Below are 20922 nucleotides of genomic sequence, written 5' to 3'. Positions count from 1 at the left end.
AGAAACAAAAACAACTAGCACTACTACTAAACTACCAAACACTAGATATTTACATACTTAATTACATGTTGAATTGGAAATTTTTAAGAACACTAACAAAGAAAGAAATCCGGACCGCTATGAAATGCGTCCGGTCTATCGGGTATACTCGGGTGAAGTGCGATTTACATAATTGAACGAATTAATTATGCTAATTAATTACGGCAATATATATATATATATATATATATATATATATATATATATATATATATATATATATATATATATATATATATATATATATATATATATATATATATATATATAAACACCGTGTGCAGGTGATGAGGTTATATTGCCGCATAAATAAGGGAAATCGTACAGCGAAACTCTTTTTAAAAAATCGTTTTTAACAAAATGATCAAGACTACATTGATTCTGAGGAAAGGCTTTGACAAATTTAGAGAAGTTGTGTATGTTGAAAAAGCAAGAGGTCGCTCAACCAAGCCTATTGTGGCCTAAATCAACCTTCCCCTCAATCCCCTAAATCAGCTTAGAATATGCTTAGAATGAGGGACGGAAAGACGGAGGCAGACGAATTGTGATAAGAGGAACTCAACTGATGCTTCGGCGAAAAAAGATGCACATAACGTAATTAGAAATTAAACTTCCTGTTTCCGTTAATGTTCGCATATAAAATTCCTGCATAAGGAGTTTTTAGCAAGAAAATTTAATATTACCTTGTAATAGAAAAATGTTCAAAACACCAGGTATGTTTTAAAATTATCTGTAGTATGATTTTATTTTTAATGTATAAAGAATGTTTCAACGTAGGTAATAATTAATCACATGCAGAGGTGGAACCAGATGACCGTTTTACAAAAGAAATTATGACTTATTAGAAATGAAAAAAAATGAGCTTGCGCGAAAAACATTTTTTCTGATTTTATTTCGATCTGTACCAAGAGTTGAAAATAAAGACGGATTACTTGAAATGAACAAAGTACATATGGGTATCGGTTTTTACATGAATATAATACACATGAGAACACAGAAAATATTAACAACAAGGAAGTTGCAAACCAAAAATATATAAAGAAAAACGAAATTAATATATAAAGAAAAACGAAATTATTAAATAAAGAAAAACGAAATTAATATATAAAGAAAAACGAAATTATTAAATAAAGAAAAACGAAATTAATATATAAAGAAAAACGAAATTATTAAGTAAAGAAAAACGAAATTAATATATAAAGAAAAACGAAATTATTAAATAATATATAAAGAAAAACGAAATTATTATATAAAGAAAAACGAAATTATTAAAAAAAGAAAAACGAAATTATTATATGAAGAAAAACGAAATTATTAAAAAAGAAAAACGAAATTATTAAATAATAAGGAGAGTGAGGGAGAAAGAGAAAATATCAACTGAAACAAATACTTCAATCTAATGTTTGAAGTAAATTGTCAATAATTGTTTAACGGTATACGTAATTTGTTAATGTGTGGCATTTTGCATAGAGGATCATGAGGGTGGCTGTTTCTGCTTGATTAAAATTAATGACATCCAATTCAAAAGAGCACTTGAATCGCAAAAGGTCAAGACGTTGCGTATCGTATTACTGGATTCCCACGAACTTAACCTAGCGTCCGATCTGTGTACACATAAATCTTAGGCTGTTTAAACTATAAAAAGAAAAATGATTTGATTACTTTGTGGGATTTGTTATTTACAAGAGTGTGCATTGTTTGTTTACAAATATCACCGACTTATAAATACACAAATTGAGAGTTTGTCATTTAAAATATATGAGAACAAGAACTATAGTACCACTGACTTATAAATAGTACAGATTGAGAGTTTGACATTTATAATATGTGAGAACAAGTACTAGTAGCCAGTACATCACCTCTAATTATGCGTTGATAAGACCAAGGAATCAACTGAAGGTGATTTGCTTTACTTCTAATATAGTAAGCAATCATTAAAATCTACTTCTTGTAACCTCTTTGACTTGTTTTACTTTTTGCACCTGTTCTCTTTAAACAATTTTTTATAATGTCAAACAAACCCAAGTCCGATCGATAACGTATTATTTTACAGCATTTTCTAATGAATGTATTGTGCGATAGTTGAATAATGGATAAGGGAATTTCCTTAATGTTAAAAATTCAACAATTACGAGTTGTAAACAACGGAATCTTAACGTTCATGTTTTCTTAAATAGTTGTGCAATTAGATATCAAAGGTTAAATTCTCCCCATCCATGAATTGTAATGGATATGTTTTCGATGTAGGAAAAGGTGAGTGTAAAGGCAAACATCTCGCTCGTTTATTGTCGAAACAAAATCAGGTCCATCAGACGCGGTGCACTAATGATTTATGGGTTCAGACCCTTACCGTGCACTTCTATAAATTCCGTATTTTAGTTTCAGTTTTTCTACTTTTAATAATATCGTTTTTCTTTATATATTAATTTCGTTTTTCTTTATATATTAATTTTGTTTTTCTTTATATATTAATTTCGCTTATCTTTATGTATTAATTTCCTTTTTCTTTATTTAATAATTTCGTTTTTCTTTATATATTAATTTCGTTTTCCTTTATTTAATAATTTCGTTTGCCATTATATAATAATTTCGTTTTTCTTTATTTAATAATTTCGTTTTTCTTTATATATTAATTTCGTTTTTCTTTATTTAATAATTTCGTTTTTCTTTATATATTAATTTCGTTTTTCTTTATTTAATAATTTCGTTTGCCATTATATAATAATTTCGTTTTTCTTTATTTAATAATTTCGTTTTTCTTTATATATTAATTTCGTTTTCCTTTATTTAATAATTTCGTTTTTCTTTATATATTAATTTTGTTTTTCTTTATTTCATAATTTCGTTTGCACTATTGGGCTTCCGTACTTAACGATATTATGTCATTTTTTCATGGTGACCGTCGTTTCTCCCATAAACAATTTCATTTTTTAATATTATCTTGTAAAGGCTAAGCAATTATTATTGAATCTCTACATATATTTATAATTATATTAATAACTGCAGTATAAAATACTGAAGATGATTATCAATTTAATCAGACATTTACAAACTCCCATACATCTATTGACCAGATGTGTATAATAATATATTACGAAGTTTCCTGCTAAAATATATATATATTTTTTTCATCGTTCGCTGTAAATGATATTTATCTCAGAAAAGTGTAACTCAAACAAATGGTAACTTGAAATTAATTTTATTAAAGTGTGGCGATATTATGGGCACGGCTGTTATTTAGTTTCAAATGCAAAACAAACAATATCATATGGGCAATGGGCAGCCAAGACAAGAGCATGCCCCAATCAAATGCACAAACAACATTCAACATCAAAGCAAATCATATATCAAGGTCATAACCAAAGGTCAAAGTTCATATAGTGGTAAGTCAAAGTTCATACAACATCAAAAGTTCAAAGTTCACAACATCAAAGTTCAAAGTTCACCATATATATATATAGAAAGCATTGACCCTGGGAGGTGCAGAGGTCAAAGCTTACAATATAATATCAAAATGCCGCTTATACGCCAGAGGTGATATTTACGATATATTTATTACGAATTACATGCCGCTTATGTGCCTTCTGTACTTGTCGTTTATATATCAGTCACTGTTTAGGAAACATTGGCCCTGGGAGGAGCAGTGGCCAAGGTTTGCGAAAAGTTCATCTAAGTTGGTCTCCAGGTAGACTTTTTCTTGTAACAGCCGTACCATTTGATATTAAGTGATCCTTTTGTAGGACAGCTGCAATAGAAAGAAAAACACAGCGCAAAAATCTATTCGAATAAGGGTTGGGTGAGGAGGGTATTTTTCTAAATATCTAAATTTGCAAAAATTTATCCTTTAAAATTGCACCAACCTCATTCATATAGTCTGTGAATGAAAAAGGATTAACGGAAGTTGACTCAGGGGGAATAACTCTAATTGATTATAGGAATTATAGGCGGATCTATGGATTTTGTAATATGGGAAATTTACACTTTCTTCGATAAAAGCCTCCAATTCGAATAGAATTGGATGTGATAAAAATGTTGTTTTCTTAGCAGGTTCTTCGGTTGGTCTTTAGACACACTTTTTATAACTGGGTATGTCAACAATACTGAATAACATTTCATCCGAGAATATTGTTTTTCTAATAGCAAAAAAAAAAAAATATGTCACATCCCCTCTTACATGGGGATATACAGGTCAAATTTTTGTATCGTTGTTATAAGTCCACATAGCTTTTAAACTACTATTACCTTGAATCGCCCAATTACTAATTTTGACATAAAGGTCACAAATAATTCATCATTACTAAAATCATACTAATCATTATTATCAATTGGATAAGCATTCAAGCATCGATAAAACTATTTACACAAAATAATATCGACAGATCTACTTAGTTTTGCTTCAACGTGGAATGTTAAAATAATTCTGAAGGAAAAACTTTTTAAAATATTATATCTTGACAACTTTGAACGTTGTGGTCATTAAAGAAAGCAAAAATCATCATCACTCTTTTTCAATGGCTTTTAATTGAAAGACACGGTTTATGATAGGGAAATAAATTCATTCTCCTTGAAGAAGTGAAGAGAATTCTATGGGCAAATAAGGAAGTAAGGAAAAACATATCTTTAAAAAAAGAAATACAGAAACATTTTGAAATACAATTTTTCTTTCAGTAAAAATCATGCTTATTTTGGAAAGTTTGAGCATGTCTGCGATGACCTTTCCATATATGTGTGCAGGTAAGAGAGTACAATATTTTGAATAAAACATACATTGAAGTGTTTTATTAAAAATAAATATGTCTATCTAAGTAACGTATTTCCTTCACAGATTGTACCGTTGGTGTCACATTTCCAAGATGTAAAAAATGCATAGCATTCAAATCCGAAAAAGGTAGAATTTTGGGGGAATTAAACCAATCATAAAATTTTAATACTGTTATATGTCACTATATTACACTAAAGGAGTTTGATATAATTCCTTTTTGTCCATTGCAGGGTCACTTACCTTTCAATGTAAACGTGGGTTCTTCGATTTTTTGAAACAGGAGATCATATTTACTGCTTTATGCTACAGTAAGAATTAATGATTTATTTAAACAGGAAAAAACATCAAAAATTAAGCTTAGTTTTGATTTCATGCATACGTGTACATGTATATTAAATTATATAAACTGCACTCTGATTTTCAGTTTGTAAAAAAAATAAGACAGAGTTCTCCTGCCAGAAATGTACGACATTTGCTGAAATAAAACGTAAGGAGCATACAAAAACATTCGATATATCTCGTTATTTTGCCTGATTGAATTGAAATGTATGTATGAAAAAAAGGAAAAGAAATGCTGTCCATGACAAGTAATGTCTTAATCAATGTGAAATAATAGAAGTAAGAATTAAAATAAATGAAATAATATTATGAACATTTCAAAGTTTGTTCTAGAAAACATAAAGAGATATAGATTCATTTAAAGAATATTACCATAAAATTACATGTATCACACTTTTTAAAAAAAATTTAGATTGTAATCTTCAACACACGAATTTATATCCATCAACTGTACGTTCAAACACAATACGCCTGGACAACTTTAATGAAACTGCTATTGACAATTCGTCTTCAAAAGGTAGGTGTATCAGTATTTCATGTACTTTAAGGACATGGCAAGTCACGGTTATCCGGAGACAAAACGTATATATCATGGTTTTTTTCACTTATAAAACTGTGATTGAGGGTGATCACCCGTGTAGAATTCTCTATGAAATCAAAACCAATAAAGCGTATTTTACAGAGATAAACAAAAACACATGTGTTGCCTTCAACGGGTAGAATCATCTCTACAGCAAGGAAGAAAACCGTTAATGGCGGTTTTGTACATTGTGTTCAGGGACAGACAGTAAACAGTGGTTAAGGGCATTGGCACCGTTTTTGGTTTTCGTATAGAATTTTTTAAGAACTTTTGAACAGATTTAATGGTACCAAACATTTTTAATTCAGGTCCTTTTAACCCTTCAAGTCAGCCTTTCTTAATATGTTTTGTCGAATCAAAGTTTTGACAATTCTCAATGCATTTTCTACGTAAAATGTGGATAAAATGGACTTATATTATTTTCAACGATACGTTTTCTCTAAAACCCATTATATCATAAAGTTCATAAATAAAAAACATTGTTGTATCATCATTCCCGATGACATGATAATACTGAAATGCAAATGTAGAAACAAGGCACAGAAATACCGGCACTGTTTTCTTTTTCTTTTTTTTTTTAAATTTTGAGTTACTTCCATTAACATCTAATTATTATTCATAATGATCAAGGTACTGGTTGTTTGTTTCTCTTCTATAATTAACTTTATTGGAAACAAACTGTCATAAAACATTTTGGCATTGATTTATTATTCTTATATTTTTAATGGTCCTTCCTTCACATAACCTTTGGAACCGTTCTCATCCGATCTACCTAGCTATCACCACTTTCAGCATAATTATGTCGAATCTTTGCCCTTCCCAACGGGAGATCACTCTCAATGACTATTTTCATAAGTGAAAAAACCTATTATCAAACCTTTTTTCTCTGGAAACCCTGCGTTGCCAATGACCTTAACAAGCCGTTATTTACCGTGCCTATCCTGGGAAGGACAATCACAAGATATGACAAATGCTGAGAACCTGTAACTGTATGAGGTCGTGCGAAGGAGGCACCATTTATAAATGTGAAGTAACTGAAAACAAATATGAAAACAAATCTATGTCAATATTTTTATGAAAATTTGTTTCCAATGTGGTAAATTACCTAAACAGTCAACCAGTCTTTACCATTATAAATACGAATTAGATACTAAGGGTAGTAACTCTAAAATCAAGAACAGTGTTGGGAGATCTGTGTCATGTTTTTCTTTTGTTTATTCAGTCATGCTATCTAGATATCATTGGAAATGAGGATACAATAATGTTTATAATACATAAACTTTCTGAAATTACTGGATTTTGGGAAATTTTTCTGGAAAAAAGTAGTTTTTTTATCAAAATTTTTCATAAGAAATGCATGAAGAATTGTTTAAACATTGATTTGACAAAATTTAATAAGGAAGGGTGGCTTGGTGGTTTAAATGTACCAGAATATAATATGTTAAGTACATTACACCAGGTCCTATTCAAGAGTTCTTGAAAAATTCTATATAAAAGTCATGAACCTTGCCAATCTCCTTCATTCAATTTTATAAATATTTTATTTTTATTTTGCACCATTTAATGCTCTGCAAAGTCTTCAAGCTATAGCGTATAAACTTACAGTACTTTGTATAGGAAATGACATTATTATTTTTTTAAAGATGTATGGAAAAATGACGCTTAAATTAGTCACAGGTAAAGAGAATCGTTTCTAGTCTTTAAATTATCGACAAAGAAGGGCATCGTATTTTGTCAATGAGATGAAATTCTTTATTGATATCATTACAGCAAATCCAAAATTGCTCGAAATATAAGTGATTTAGCCCCTTATTGAAGTTGTAAAATGAAGTTTTGTTTACTAGGTTTTATCAAATATTATTAATTAGATCTAAAAAAAAAAATCCCGTGCAATGTAGGATTTGGTGCATAGAAGAAGTGAACATCCCATGTCGACCGGTCATTTCTGTCGAGAGCTTTTATATTCTCCGTTGCCATATGTAGTCTAAACCGAAAATGTTTACCTAGTACTTTTGTTTTACGCAACACGATAGTTTATATTTCCTAAAAATCCATCATAACGATCACTGAATTTACAAAAAGCTTAATTTAAGGTATACGTAAGTATTGAATTCCTTGTAAAATCAGCTTTTCTGTCAGTATCTAGTCTTGCATTAAAATTAATCCTACCCGGAGCATGTCTTTGATTATAGAATAAGTTGGAGGTTATATACATAACCAAACACTGATTGTTGTGCCCTCTACAGTTAATTTAATGGTTCAAGATTGTTACAAGACATGTTATAAAACTTTGACGAAACATATCGGGTGCTATTGTTGGCAGATAATTGACATACTTCAGAGAACATACACACGAATTAGGTCAAAGTATTCTTGATCCCCTTTTTACGGAAGGGTTTTTGAAGTGTGCCGTAAATGGAAAATATTACAAAAAATATTATGAAAATGATAATTGTTAATCACACACAGATGTTTCGTTTAAGGTGGATTTGGTTTGGGATAAAAAATAAATTCAAACAAAATAAAGGTTTTCCTCTAGCAGGAAGGTATTTCAAACAAAAAAAATAGTACACCCATGCATATTATATACACGATTGAAGTATTTAGAATAGTAGCTATAATTACATGTAACTTTTGCAAAATATAGTTTCTCTATTCTTTTATTGATTCGTTTTTAAATTTACAACTTAAATGGAAATATGTACCGTATGAGTGGAAATTTTTGCGAGACGCAAATTTAGCGATTTGTCCTTAAAAACTGGCAGTTTTTTTTTCAAAGACGCTTTTACAAATAAAATGCAATTAATTTTTAGCGATATCAACTTTGGCGATCTCGGCACCCCGCTAATAAAGCCAAAATTTAATTTATGTATTCTTATGCTTATAGGCAAGCTCACCGCAGCTTGTTTTTGCTTATTTTGTACAAGTCAAATAAAACACTTTCATAGAGATGAATAATGTCATTTATTAAATGACGGTATAAATGTGAACAATCTAACAAACAAGAAGGGGATCAGATTCACAAGCTTTGATTAGCAGTTGCGTAAAATATGATGTCTAATCCCCCAAAACTGACTAGAAAAAAGTATCTGTAAGAAAAGACAATCAAAACGTCATATGAAAAAGTTAGCAAAAAGATGGCACATCAAAACAAAATAGATGTTATTTATTAAATGACGGTATAAATGTGAACAATTTAACAAAGAAGAAGGGGATCAGATTCACAAGCTTTGATTAGAAGTTACGTAAAATATGATAATGCCTGATCCCCCAAAACTGACTAGAAAAAAGTATCTGTAAGACAAGACAGTCAAAACATCATATGAAAAAGTTAGCAAAAAGATGGCACATCAAAACAAAATAGGCCAAATATGATAATGTCTGATCCTACATTTAATCCTCGCTAAAAATTCTACTTCTACGTATTTCGATGTTTGAAAAAAATTGCTAAATTCTTTTCAATTATCAGTGTTTATAAATTTTGTGTTCGTGATTATATTAAAATTTCATTATGGAAAAAAACATTCGATTCCCTAATTTCTAGAATGTGAGCCCTGCCCTGAATGCAATCCTACATGTACAACTATCGCGGTGAAAGAATCTACAGAGGAGGTAACGCCCGAAATTCGAAGTCCCTCTACATTTGGTAGGTCATAAAAACTATACGACAAAGCCGAAATAGTATGGGTTATCATAAGGTTCGTGGACTGATGCGATAAAACTCTTACGTAGCATCCTGTTCTTTCATAATTTATAAGGAATGTAAAACCATAAAAATAGAGAAATGTTGAAAATGTTAGCATGATACGTTCATTATTTGCCAATTTATAATAAGATAAAAAGACAATATAGGCTTTGTCGCAGTTTAGTTTCATGACGTCCCAAAATGCCATTGTTTTAATGCCCGCATCTTCTGCCTCGTTCACTTATTTTGATGAGATTTCCCGGAGTTTAGTAAGAACTTAAACCCGTCTTGTGTATATGACTTTACAATGTCACGAACAACTGCTTTCAATGCAGATAATATTGCAAATGAATTGATGTATTTGGAGATATCCTCCCTTTATTATGCCAAGATATTTTGCTTTTTGCAGTTCAATATCTACCACAAATAATCAAGATCATTTTTGACGTTATTACCTTTTGAGTGCAAATCGACATTTACTCTTCATTCCTTTTCTCTCTGACTCTAGTTTGGCATTAAAAATAATCTCTCTGGATGCATTTTATTTTTCGGTATCCAGTTTAAACATTTCCTATGAGGTAAAATTTGAATATTTTACAGACCAATTGCATCGTAATTACACACCTGAATTAAAGGGATTTTTGGATGATAAATGTTCATAATAAGGAGTTTTTCTCAGTTACACTTAGGGCGAAAAACGTCATTTTCGAGGTTGGGCCGCCAAGGCAAACCATTACATACAAAACATTAGTAATCAGTACTAGTTTCAGTAATCAGTTACTAATCTACTAAAAAAATTTAATTCAATGATTTTTGATTTATACTGCAGAGAGAAAAGGATGTGCTTACTAAATATTTTAAAATTCATTAATATACCAAAAGCGATTTTAATTCTATGTCACCAGTCCACGAACTTTTTGATACCCCCTCGTACGAGGGTTGTCCAAAAAGTTCGTGGACGATGATGTTTTTGTCAAAATAAATGGTTCTATATTCATCTATCGTATATCAAAATATTTCCTATGAAAAACCATGTCAGAATGGTTTAATTTTTATTGATGGAACTTAATATTTTTGTAAAAATCGGGGTCTTTAAACATCGCAGATTGCGCGAACGGACCAGTCTGACGTTAAGCTAATTTCATTATAACGTCAAACATTTGGATTTTGACTTAACACATGTTCATGGACACACACTAAATTTCTTTTTTAAGGCGCAACGCACTTCCAGGTGCTAGCAATAATCATTATGTATAGATTATATTTTATTTAATTTTTAAAATTTAAAACAATGCACAAAAAATTACGAGCGTCATCTAAATAAACTATACACAAACTGCACAGCCCAGTCCGACGCTGCGCTAGTTTTAAAAACGTCATGAATAGAAATCTCCATTTTCAGTAAATTTCATGTGTTTTTAAATTCTTGTAGTGTCATCAAATTTGTACACACCGTTGAAAAATCGTATATACCAATCTGAAATTGATACACTAAATATATTTCAATAATTTTGAGTTGTTTTAAGAAATATTTTGTATTTTACGTCCTTTCAACTGTATAAAAACTTATTTTTTTAATCGGTGTTTTTTTGGCGAGTTTTGACACATTTGTTAGGGTTTTTGTTTAGTATTTGTACTGTATATATAGTAAGCGATACTTAAGATATCATAAAACAAATATAACCTCTTTATTTGTGTTACATAAAATTTTTATTATTTTTTTACTTCTCTTATATAGAAAAAAATAATTTTAATCCGATCACTTTATATCAGAGTTTATGTCATTTTAACCTTGGTCCGTGCGCACTATCTGCAACCTTTAAAGAACACGATTTTCACAAAAATATTAAGTTCCATCAACAAAAATTTAATCATTCTGATTTGTTTTTTCATAAGAAATGTTTTGATATACAACAGATTTATAGAGCACCATTTATTTTCACAAAAACGTCATTGTCTACGAACTTTTTGGACAACCTTCGTAATATTTAAGTGATCGAATATTCCATTGTACATAATTATGAATAAAACATATGCAACAAATAGTGTAAAAGAAAAAAGATATTTCATGATAATATGACAAAGAGGGTATTTATTTCCTTATACAGCCCTTATGTGAAGTATAAGAAAATGAACAAAATACAAATTATATACATGACTGTTTTCTCACTCGATTGTTATATAAAATGAAATGTTTTTGATATGAACGTAATTAAAATTCATTCACAAAATGGTTATCTTGACAGGTGTTATTTTGTATACATGTATCTCTAAATGTCAACTTTCTCGACTACTTACAAAAGACTGCACAAAGAAGGGAAAAATCTAGAGATTTCGTCTTTTTATTTTATTATCGAAACTTTCCGCATTGAAATCTTTTTTAAGATTTACAACTTAAAGGGAAATATGCATTTACTAGATGTTTTAAAAATTGTTTCATGTTCTTTATCCCCATTATCAGTTTTTATTTATAACTTTTATGTTCGTGATCATATTATGATTTCATTTTGGAAAAATAACCTTTGATTTTCCAATCTCTAGAATGTGAGCCCTGCCCTGACAGCAATACTATGAATCTCGTGGCGAAAGAATGTACAGAAGAGGTAACGCCCGAAACTCAAAGTCCCTCAACATTTGGTAGGTCATAAAAACTATAGTTCAGAATGTACATATTAAAGTGATCAAATCTTTATTAGACATATATATATATATATATATATATATATATATATATATATATATATATATATATATATATATATATATATATATATATATATATAGTCAATTCTCGAATTATCGCCATTCGATTCATCGCCATTTTCGCAATACCGCCCTGATTTCCCAAGAACGTTTTTCCTGCTATATAAAATTCTCTTTATAACGCCAAATTCGCATACCGCCATCCGCCACCCTGTTTTCATAACAAACGTCCATTTTTAAGTGTCAATTATCTCGATAATACCGCCACAGGTGCATGTGGTCAGTGAAGCGCGGCTAATTGGTTGACGCTATCCCTGTTGTAAAGCATGCAAAGCCGGACAAGGTACATGCAATTAAATAATTAAATAAGAATTAAATCATTTTAACATTAACTGTTATAATAATTTTGTTTACTGATCAATAAAATTCATTCAGTCACGGCTTCGCCACGAAAGTGGTCGTTGTTAAGTACGCCGATAACGATATTATTTTGAAGATCTCTGCTTTATACAATGCAAAATTTGCTTTAAAAATAACTATACGGTATAAATTGTGAACTTTTCATTAACAATGATGCCATAAACAATGAATTTATTCAAGAATTATTTTACATAAAATCGGTAATATATCATGACGATCGACCCAGTATGTTTTTTTTCAATATTAGACGTGCAGATTTACATACGTATACACATGTACACGTACTTGTCTTTATTTTTAGCGAAATTGTACTTAAAAAAATTACTTGAAGTATTTTTAAATTTAGAAATATGTTTTTAATATACATGTACATGTAATGAAAAGAATAGAAACGTTTTAAATGGTATTTCTAAGAATGGTAACTCTTATATGTACTTCTTGTTTCCTAAAAGATAGGACATTCAATTCATCGCCAAATTCGTTATACCGCCATGATTTCTAAATTACAAAAGGTGGCGGTTTATCGAGAATTAACTGTATATATATATATATATATATATATATATATATATATATATATATATATATATATATATATATATATATATATATATATATATATATATATATATATATATATATATATATATATATATATATAATGCTTAATGACAAAGAGAAGACTTTTTCTTCCAGCTTTTATTTGAATTTAAAAAAAAAAACAATATATATACAAGACTGTCATTTTACTACACTTTAAGATAAAATGTATTGATATGAACGTAATTTATGCACAAATTGGTTGTCTTGACAAATTTTATGTCTCTAAATGCAACTTTCTTCACTACTTAGAAAAGACTGAATACACAAAGGAACCATATTTCGATTTCAATCTTTTTTTTTAACCATTTATTCATTCCAGCATTAGACCTTTCACAAATTCTTTAGAATATGATCTTATTTTTTAGCTTATATTAGCCATTGGCTTAAGTAAGCTTACTTGATCGAAAGATGGCTGACATCCGGGTGTCGTGTGCTATGTGCCGTCCCTATTTTTTTTCGTTTTCGACTTCTTCTCAAAAAGCACTGTCCGGGCGTTTACTACACAACGCACCACACAGCAATCATATTTCTTCATAGGAAGCACACCCTTGATACAGAGAGTGTGAATTAGGATTTCTAATATTTAAAAAAATCTTTAAAAATATTTTCAAAAAACAACATACAGTGTAACCATTATATGGAAAATCAAAATATTTCCTGTGACAAAACCTTCCTACGTGTACACCGAAATTGACCTCTTGACTTTGCAGTTTAAAAAACTTTTACCAGAAAAAATCAAACGTTAATGTTGACCTTAGCTTTAGAACAGTTGATGCAAGGTCTTGTGTCAGACTTCACAAGGATATTCACTGTGACAAGGTCGTTCAACTGAAGTAAAATTATTTAACCTTTTGTCTTTAACATTCGAGTTGAATGAATTTCTAACCCTAGCAAAACATTTGAACCGTTAGTATTAGGGCTTTCAAATTTCACAGGGTTATTCCTGTTACAAGACCTTGAATACCTTTTGATCTTGGAGTTTGACCTGCGTCTGAGAAATTTCAACCCTCGACATAAGCTGCCATAAGAAATTTTAAACCTCAACATAAGCTGCAGTAATGGGGCACCAGTGTTTCACAAACACATCCAGATCATTCTGAAACAGGCTTTCGAAACCAAAGCACATATAGACGCTTAACAGAGAAAAAATTAGAATGACCTTAGAAAGCAAAATCTAGGGACCAATAAAAACTTCATATCAGTTTAAAATAAATCATTTAAATATTACATGAATAGTGAATAAAATAAATCTTTAAAAATCAAAGATTATGCGGTTAGGTAAACTTACTTTTGATGAAAATTCTTTAAACTGTAATCTTCGTTACATGTAACTTTAAAGTATGAATATATTTTAAAAATCTTCAAAGATAATTATGGAGTTGCGGTAATTTACTCTTATCTGATTTTTTCATACTTGCAAAGCATTTTACGTAGCAATTCTGAACAGTGGCATAGATTGTAACTATGATTTGCACTAACCACATCTAATTTAAAACTTTAAACTTTCGAGCAACAGATATATTTAAAGTATTTTCGAGGCTGCTTTTATTTAACTGCTTGTTTGTTTTTGTTTAAACATTTTTTGAGTATTTCATATACACATCATTGGCACTCTGTATCATTGAAAATTCAAGGTTTGTTAGGTCCAACATTTTATCCAAAAGGCGTGAAAAACACTTTGAACACCAGATGTCAGAGAAAAAGTCTCTGTATTTGTGAGTTTTTATGCGGTGCCGAATTGTGTAATAATTCTGTAAGTGCGTCTAATTGTCAACTGATTGACCATCTGAAAATCAAAAAAAAAAAAAAAAAAAAAAAAAATCATACAGACAACATCAGGAAATTGTTGTTGAAGCAAATCAAAGTGCTTGCTTTGCTGCTATTTTGTATTGTTTGGTGGACTTTTGAGCTGGAACTTACATATGGTTTGTTATCGCCCTATTTTTCGCTAATTTATAGAAATCATTTCATTACTTACTTTTATATTTAAAGGTTTATCCCATAATACCCCATTGTAAATTAATTACATATAATGTGTATATTTCCTGCATTATCCAAAATTTCATCATTTTTTCATGATTTATGCCTCATGGTTTTTAACAGGAACTTAACCTTCGATTTTTCAAAATAACATTTCGGAAAAGTTTATTATATGTGCGCAATGACAAAAAAGAGAGAAAATAGCACGAATCATTTGGCACTACCAATTGGTTAGAAACGACCAGAGTGTTTTTTCCCTGTATTTTATGGTGACTAGATTATATCTGCTGTATTCAAATAATTGCTGTCTTCCACTATGATATAAAATTATTGTAACTGTCATCATGTAATTTCTATAGATAGTTAGATTAATTTTTCTTTTTATTATAAACCTATCATATATCTTATATTGTTTGCCTATAAACAAAAAAGAGAATGAAATGTCATAAAACATGTGTTTTACCCATCCTAGAGAGTAGTGCTTCTTGTCCAGGATGTGCTCCCATAGACGACGAATATGTGACTGCGAAAGGAAATATAGATGAAGCAACATCCAGAACTCATGAACAAAGCCCTTCTAGTTTCGGTATAACTTTTAATTTGTTTAAATTAATATACAATAATATGGAAAATACTATTACAAAAATAATTATATTTGATAAAATTCATTTAGGATATTATGTAAATTAATATTAGAAAAAGAAATCTTTATATATGTATGTACTTTATACGTACTTGATCTCTAAACCCTTTATAAGGATATCTTTTCTTTTTTATCATGAACTGCCTCTTATGAAATTATTAGATAACATTTGAATTATCATCTTTTTTTCACATGCTTTTCTGCAACTCTTTATGAAAGCTTAAGTAATACAAGTAAGTCTCGTTAAAGAGAAAAAAGAAACAAAACTAATTGATTTCACTATACACATGGTAATTTCAGAATAGACTCAGAACGATATTAAAGTATCTTCATAGATTAAAAAGTATTTCTGTCTTTTTTTATATATGAAATAAAACATGGCGTTGGCCAAACATATTTTTCCAGAAAGCATGAATTCTTCTCTTATAGTTTTTTTTTTTTATCAGATTTGTAAAACCTGTAATAATTCACATTAAAGTCATATATGGCGTTGTGACAACACACTTTGAAAAAAATTAAGCCCAAAAAGCCCCCATTCCCTTGCCATTCGCCCGGTTTCGATGCCTACGTGTATGCTATACCCAAACAATGGTTATGTATTTACATTACCGGTATGACGTTGAAAACTGTCAATAATTGAATTAACTTAAAACCGATGAAAACTAGAAATTTTTAAGTACAGTAGAACGTATGAGAGAGAAAGAATTTTCATAGTCTTGAAAAATCTATTTGTCCTTTTTTCTTAATAGAAATGATATGTTTTATGTCGTTCACTTTTAGCCCCTCCCCCCACATCTACTTATTACAGACTAGAAATTTAAAAAAAAGAAACGAAATAATGGTTTTAAACAATCATCTCTCTATTTTGTATAAAAAAAACATTTCCCTTTTATAATATTTATCAAAACCTAAAATATTGAAAACATCAATATCTCAGGTCCTGAAGTGTCCTTAACACCAAAAAGTTATCCAATCAAAGTCAATTATCTATCATACCGATTATTTGTAAGAATATTGATCAAACTTTACATTTTTTTCAAAGTGCGTTAATATGGTCGATATTAACGCACTTTGAAAAGAAATTTAATTTTTTCAAAGTGCGTTAGCTTGGTCCCAAATAATGATGAAGAAAGGAAATAGAAGTCTGATATAAAAAAAATAACTTGGAAAAAATATATAGAAAATATCACTAAGTAAAACACAGTATATCGTTCATATGTTCATTTTGTTGAATTACCTTGTTTTCTAGCAGTATTCATACAAATGATTGACTTTTTTTGTTAATATTTTCAAAAGAATCGTTACAATCATACAATGAATGACAAGAATTTGAAGAATGTTAAATCTTTGATAATTATATAACTTATTATTTTATTTTTTACTTGCGTGTGTTCATTTCTACAGTATTATAATATTTGATTAGCAGAGTTTATACTTGTGAAAGAACAAATTTTAGATAAAGGCTAAGATCAGGTTAAACTGTCATCGGTCTGTTTATGTTTCATTAAAATCATATAATTCTTCTCAATATAAGTATTTAAAACTAGTTTCGTTTGTATTAAACTATGTGCTTTTTGTATTTTTCTATTCCTAGAATGTGCGTCGTGTCCAGAATGCAGTCCTATGTCTACTGAAGGGAAGACACTTGCAGACGAGGGAACTTTCAACCCTAATATACATACAAGCTCTGGTAGGTAATCAACATACATGTAACATCATGACAAAACTAAACTGTCTTTGTGTTAAATCTTATATGTGTACATCATGAACATTTTTAAGACAGCTTATTTTTTAAGTTAAGTTTTTGCAATCACAATCTATCAAGAGTTTACTATATCTCATACTTTTCAATCGATCTCCTTTTGCCATTTCTAATTACATGTATATTTCGTTAAAAAAAGCACACTTGCCAATGTACTTAGTATGTACTGTAGGAGATCTCCTCGGATATATCGTTGTTGCCGTAGTTGGTGGAGCGCTCTTTGGGACATTTATCACAGCATTTGTTTTTATTGTTCTTCGACGAAGAACAGCAAGACAGAAAGGGTAATGAAATGTCTTTCTGACCACATTATTATTTTTAGGTTGAAGCTAAAAATCCGTATCAAATTTAAACATTAAGAAGAGAGAGAGAGAGAGAGAGAGAGAGAGAGAGAGAGAGAGAGAGAGAGAGAGAGAGAGAGAGAGAGAGAGAGAGAGAAAATTTTATTATTTCACAAAAAAATATATCTAATACTTTAATATTTTGACATTGTCGTCAGAGAACCAACATCCGATGCACTCCAGAGTCTAATAGAAAGTAATATTAATCGCCAGGCAGTCCAAGATCACAGTAACGAAAGTAGACGAGCCAGCCTCAACACTAATAATAAAATGGTACTTTTTTTTATTTTAGTACCTAACTCATTTATACTCTCTGTTTCATATATTTGAATATCTTACTTGAGATTTTAATGACACGTGAAACCTACAAAATGCTATGATCAACCTTTTGGTTTCTAATTTTCCTATCGTCAACTTTTATTACTTGTACAGCAATACAATCTTATTAACTGAATCTGAGGTTTATATCCCCCAATGGATTAATGCGCAACAGCATGTTCTATTTTCAAACAAAAGTTAATGAAACAAGAATATCAACAGTTTTGTTGAAAGTTATCATTTCTATGGTTGATATAATGATCGTGTCAGAGAATAAGATAAAGGTGACTGACTTTTTTCATACTTCTTGTTACATGTGTATATTCTATACAATTATTAATAAACTAATGGCAGACATAGTTTAAAATGAAGTTTTAAATTCTCATCAAACAGGCAAAAGGCCCTGAAGAAACCACTGAATTTATAGCAGAAGAAGACGGGGTGTACAACCATTTGAATGAATCAGAGACCGTTGACAGAGATGAGTACTATGACCATGCTAGAGCAAGTGCTCCCGTTCAGTCTGAAAACAACAATGATGATTATGATCATGCAGGGCCTTCATTTCTCACAGTTTCAACAATCGATGATTATGCCACCTGAAAACAAAGGAAATAATACATGTACATTAAATATATGATTTGAGTAAGATTGTAAAGGAATATTCTTTGAATTAGTGAAAAATATGTGATGTACAGATTTTCTCACCAGAGCTTCTTTTTATTGTTTTATACTGTTTGTCATTGAAAATTATTTCCAAACCTACATGCACTTGAATGAAAATAAAGTCTGTTAAGATTGTTATTTAAAATTTCATTATTGATATGTTTTACAATGATCTCAAATAAATATAGAAAATCCTTATAAGTTTTGAATTAAATGTAAGAGAACTTTTCATTATTTTAATAAATTTCAACTTCTTGTGAATTTGCGTCAGCGCGTTATGAAAATTTGTTTGCACACACCGTTGCAGTCATGAGACTATTGCTTTCAAAAAAATAATGATTCATTGCTTATATTTACATTTTTACCGTAACTGCATATGTGGTTTCTATTTAATAATCAAAGTATTATTCTTCGTGTAAGCAACAGTAAATGGATCAGCCAACGTAACAGCCCCTAGTCAATTTGAGCGTGATTTTTTTTAGCTTGTGACGTTGCACTTCATCGGCGTTCAACGATTATGACGTCAAACTAAAACGCATGCTTTAACCTCTTGGCACTCTGTCTGTGTAATGGTGTTTTGAATGCAATATATTTGCATTCACTTTCTATGCAAAAAACATATGTAATGTAAATATATGATTTTATAATTGGTTTTTGTTATTTCTATGTAAAACTGCTGTCAAAGGAGTAACAAGTACAGTTCTAGTACTACTTTGATAGTGTGCATAATGCAGATGTACACGGTAAGTTAATTTTTTTAATTTTAATATGTAGCTTTTATTGTAATGATAAAATATGTTTTCACAGGTTCATTTATTATTGGCGAAAAATAAAAGAAGAAAGGAAGTTTCGAGATATGTGTAAAGAAACTTAATGCGTTACATGTAAAGTGTACCTGGGTGGAAAACTATCGGGAAATGACTCAATACTTTACTTTTGAAGTTTGATTTTTTTGTGACGCCTGCCACAGTGCTTCCCAATTTTTGCATTATTTATCAGTAAAGTATGACAAGACCTTTGTTCATGTTTTATAACTCTTGTCCACAAAACTCTTGTCGTAAAGGTTTACTTCGCTTTAAAAGCTTTTAATCTAAGCTGTAACATTTGGTGTGGAAGAAATGGTTACAAAGAAGTAACATTTTATTTGATAGGCACAGAGAATAGTAACCATCTGTTATAATTTCAATGTGTACCCAAAGTAACTCAAGTCACAGGCCTCTGTCAAAAAACTTATTTTACTTATTGATGAAAAACCATGGAGATTATGAGCAATTTTCAAGCTCATAGTCCATTTTCGAGAAAAACAAACACATCACAGATGGAAGCAGGTGCCATGGAAGAGTTACATATACAGTACCGACCAGACCCAACCTGACACAAAGCAGTCCCAAAGCGGTCCCATAACAGTCCCAGTGGTCCCAGAGAGCATTTCCAGCAGCCCCAGAGACAGGGGTTTATCAATTTAATGGCCGGAGCTAACTCAGAAATGAGATTTCCAATAAACAATGGAACTATAAAAGGCAGTTGAAATTGATTCTGAGTAGTATGCTAGGAATCTGCATGCGTGCGAAGGTGATTAATGAACGGTATAGAAACAATTTGAAATAATATTAATTGAAGGAAGAGGTATTTTACACCTACATGTATGAATTAAACCGAACATGAATATTTAATCACAATTATATCTATTTATAATACAATTTCTTTGTTTTCTTTGATTGAAATTGGTTCCCATAGATATATCTTTTTATGAAGAAAATTAAACTTGAATTGATTATTTTCCACCAGAGTAAGCTTTAAATAGACCCAATCAATTTATTTATAGAGCAACAATTTCCATACAATCGGGATACTCTAAAGGCATTTTCTTACGAACATGTATTAGGGTTTTTGCAAAATATTCTTTATTAATATCGCCAAGTATTTTTTTTTAGGCACGATTATTTCTACAAGACAATTTAATTATCGTTATTTTTTTAACTCTATAATTAATTTTAAGTCTTTTATTTGTAAATGTTCGAGTTTACATCTGTAAATCACTTATGGATCCCTCAGATATTGTTCAAAATTAGTTAATCCTG

General features: G+C 30.0%; 1 protein-coding gene across 8 annotated transcripts; it reads left to right on the top strand.

The window, feature by feature from the left end:
• Positions 1 to 654: 654 nt before the first annotated feature.
• On the top strand, positions 655 to 19157 carry LOC134231053 (uncharacterized). 8 transcript variants are annotated; one of them, XM_062712951.1, is made up of 13 exons: positions 655 to 752; positions 4708 to 4773; positions 4865 to 4927; positions 5032 to 5109; positions 5226 to 5288; positions 5553 to 5657; positions 9265 to 9366; positions 11947 to 12042; positions 15584 to 15697; positions 17349 to 17444; positions 17677 to 17800; positions 18016 to 18130; positions 18569 to 19157. In XM_062712951.1, the coding sequence occupies exons 1-13, from the start codon at positions 737 to 739 to the stop codon at positions 18776 to 18778; spliced, it is 1248 nt and encodes a 415-aa protein (XP_062568935.1). In that variant the 5' UTR covers positions 655 to 736; the 3' UTR covers positions 18779 to 19157. The 8 variants fall into 8 exon arrangements, with proteins under 8 accessions (XP_062568935.1, XP_062568936.1, XP_062568937.1 ...); XM_062712952.1 differs by having other exon boundaries at positions 11947 to 12046; positions 15591 to 15697; XM_062712953.1 differs by having other exon boundaries at positions 17689 to 17800; positions 18569 to 19156.
• The last annotated feature ends 1765 nt before the right edge of the window (positions 19158 to 20922 follow it).

This window comes from Saccostrea cucullata, unplaced genomic scaffold (genome assembly GCF_032062105.1).
Source record: "Saccostrea cucullata isolate Sc308-1 unplaced genomic scaffold, CSIRO_AGI_Scuc_v1 ctg4716, whole genome shotgun sequence".
In the NCBI taxonomy this organism is placed as follows: domain Eukaryota; kingdom Metazoa; phylum Mollusca; class Bivalvia; order Ostreida; family Ostreidae; genus Saccostrea; species Saccostrea cuccullata.
This window is presented reverse-complemented; position numbering and strand designations above follow the sequence as displayed.

Coding starts and splice junctions, on each gene's coding strand:
- LOC134231053 (XM_062712951.1), top strand. Junction 4,928..5,031: donor AGCATTCAAATCCGAAAAAG/GTAGAATTTTGG, acceptor TGTCCATTGCAG/GGTCACTTACCTTTCAATGT. Junction 9,367..11,946: donor TCGAAGTCCCTCTACATTTG/GTAGGTCATAAA, acceptor TCCAATCTCTAG/AATGTGAGCCCTGCCCTGAC.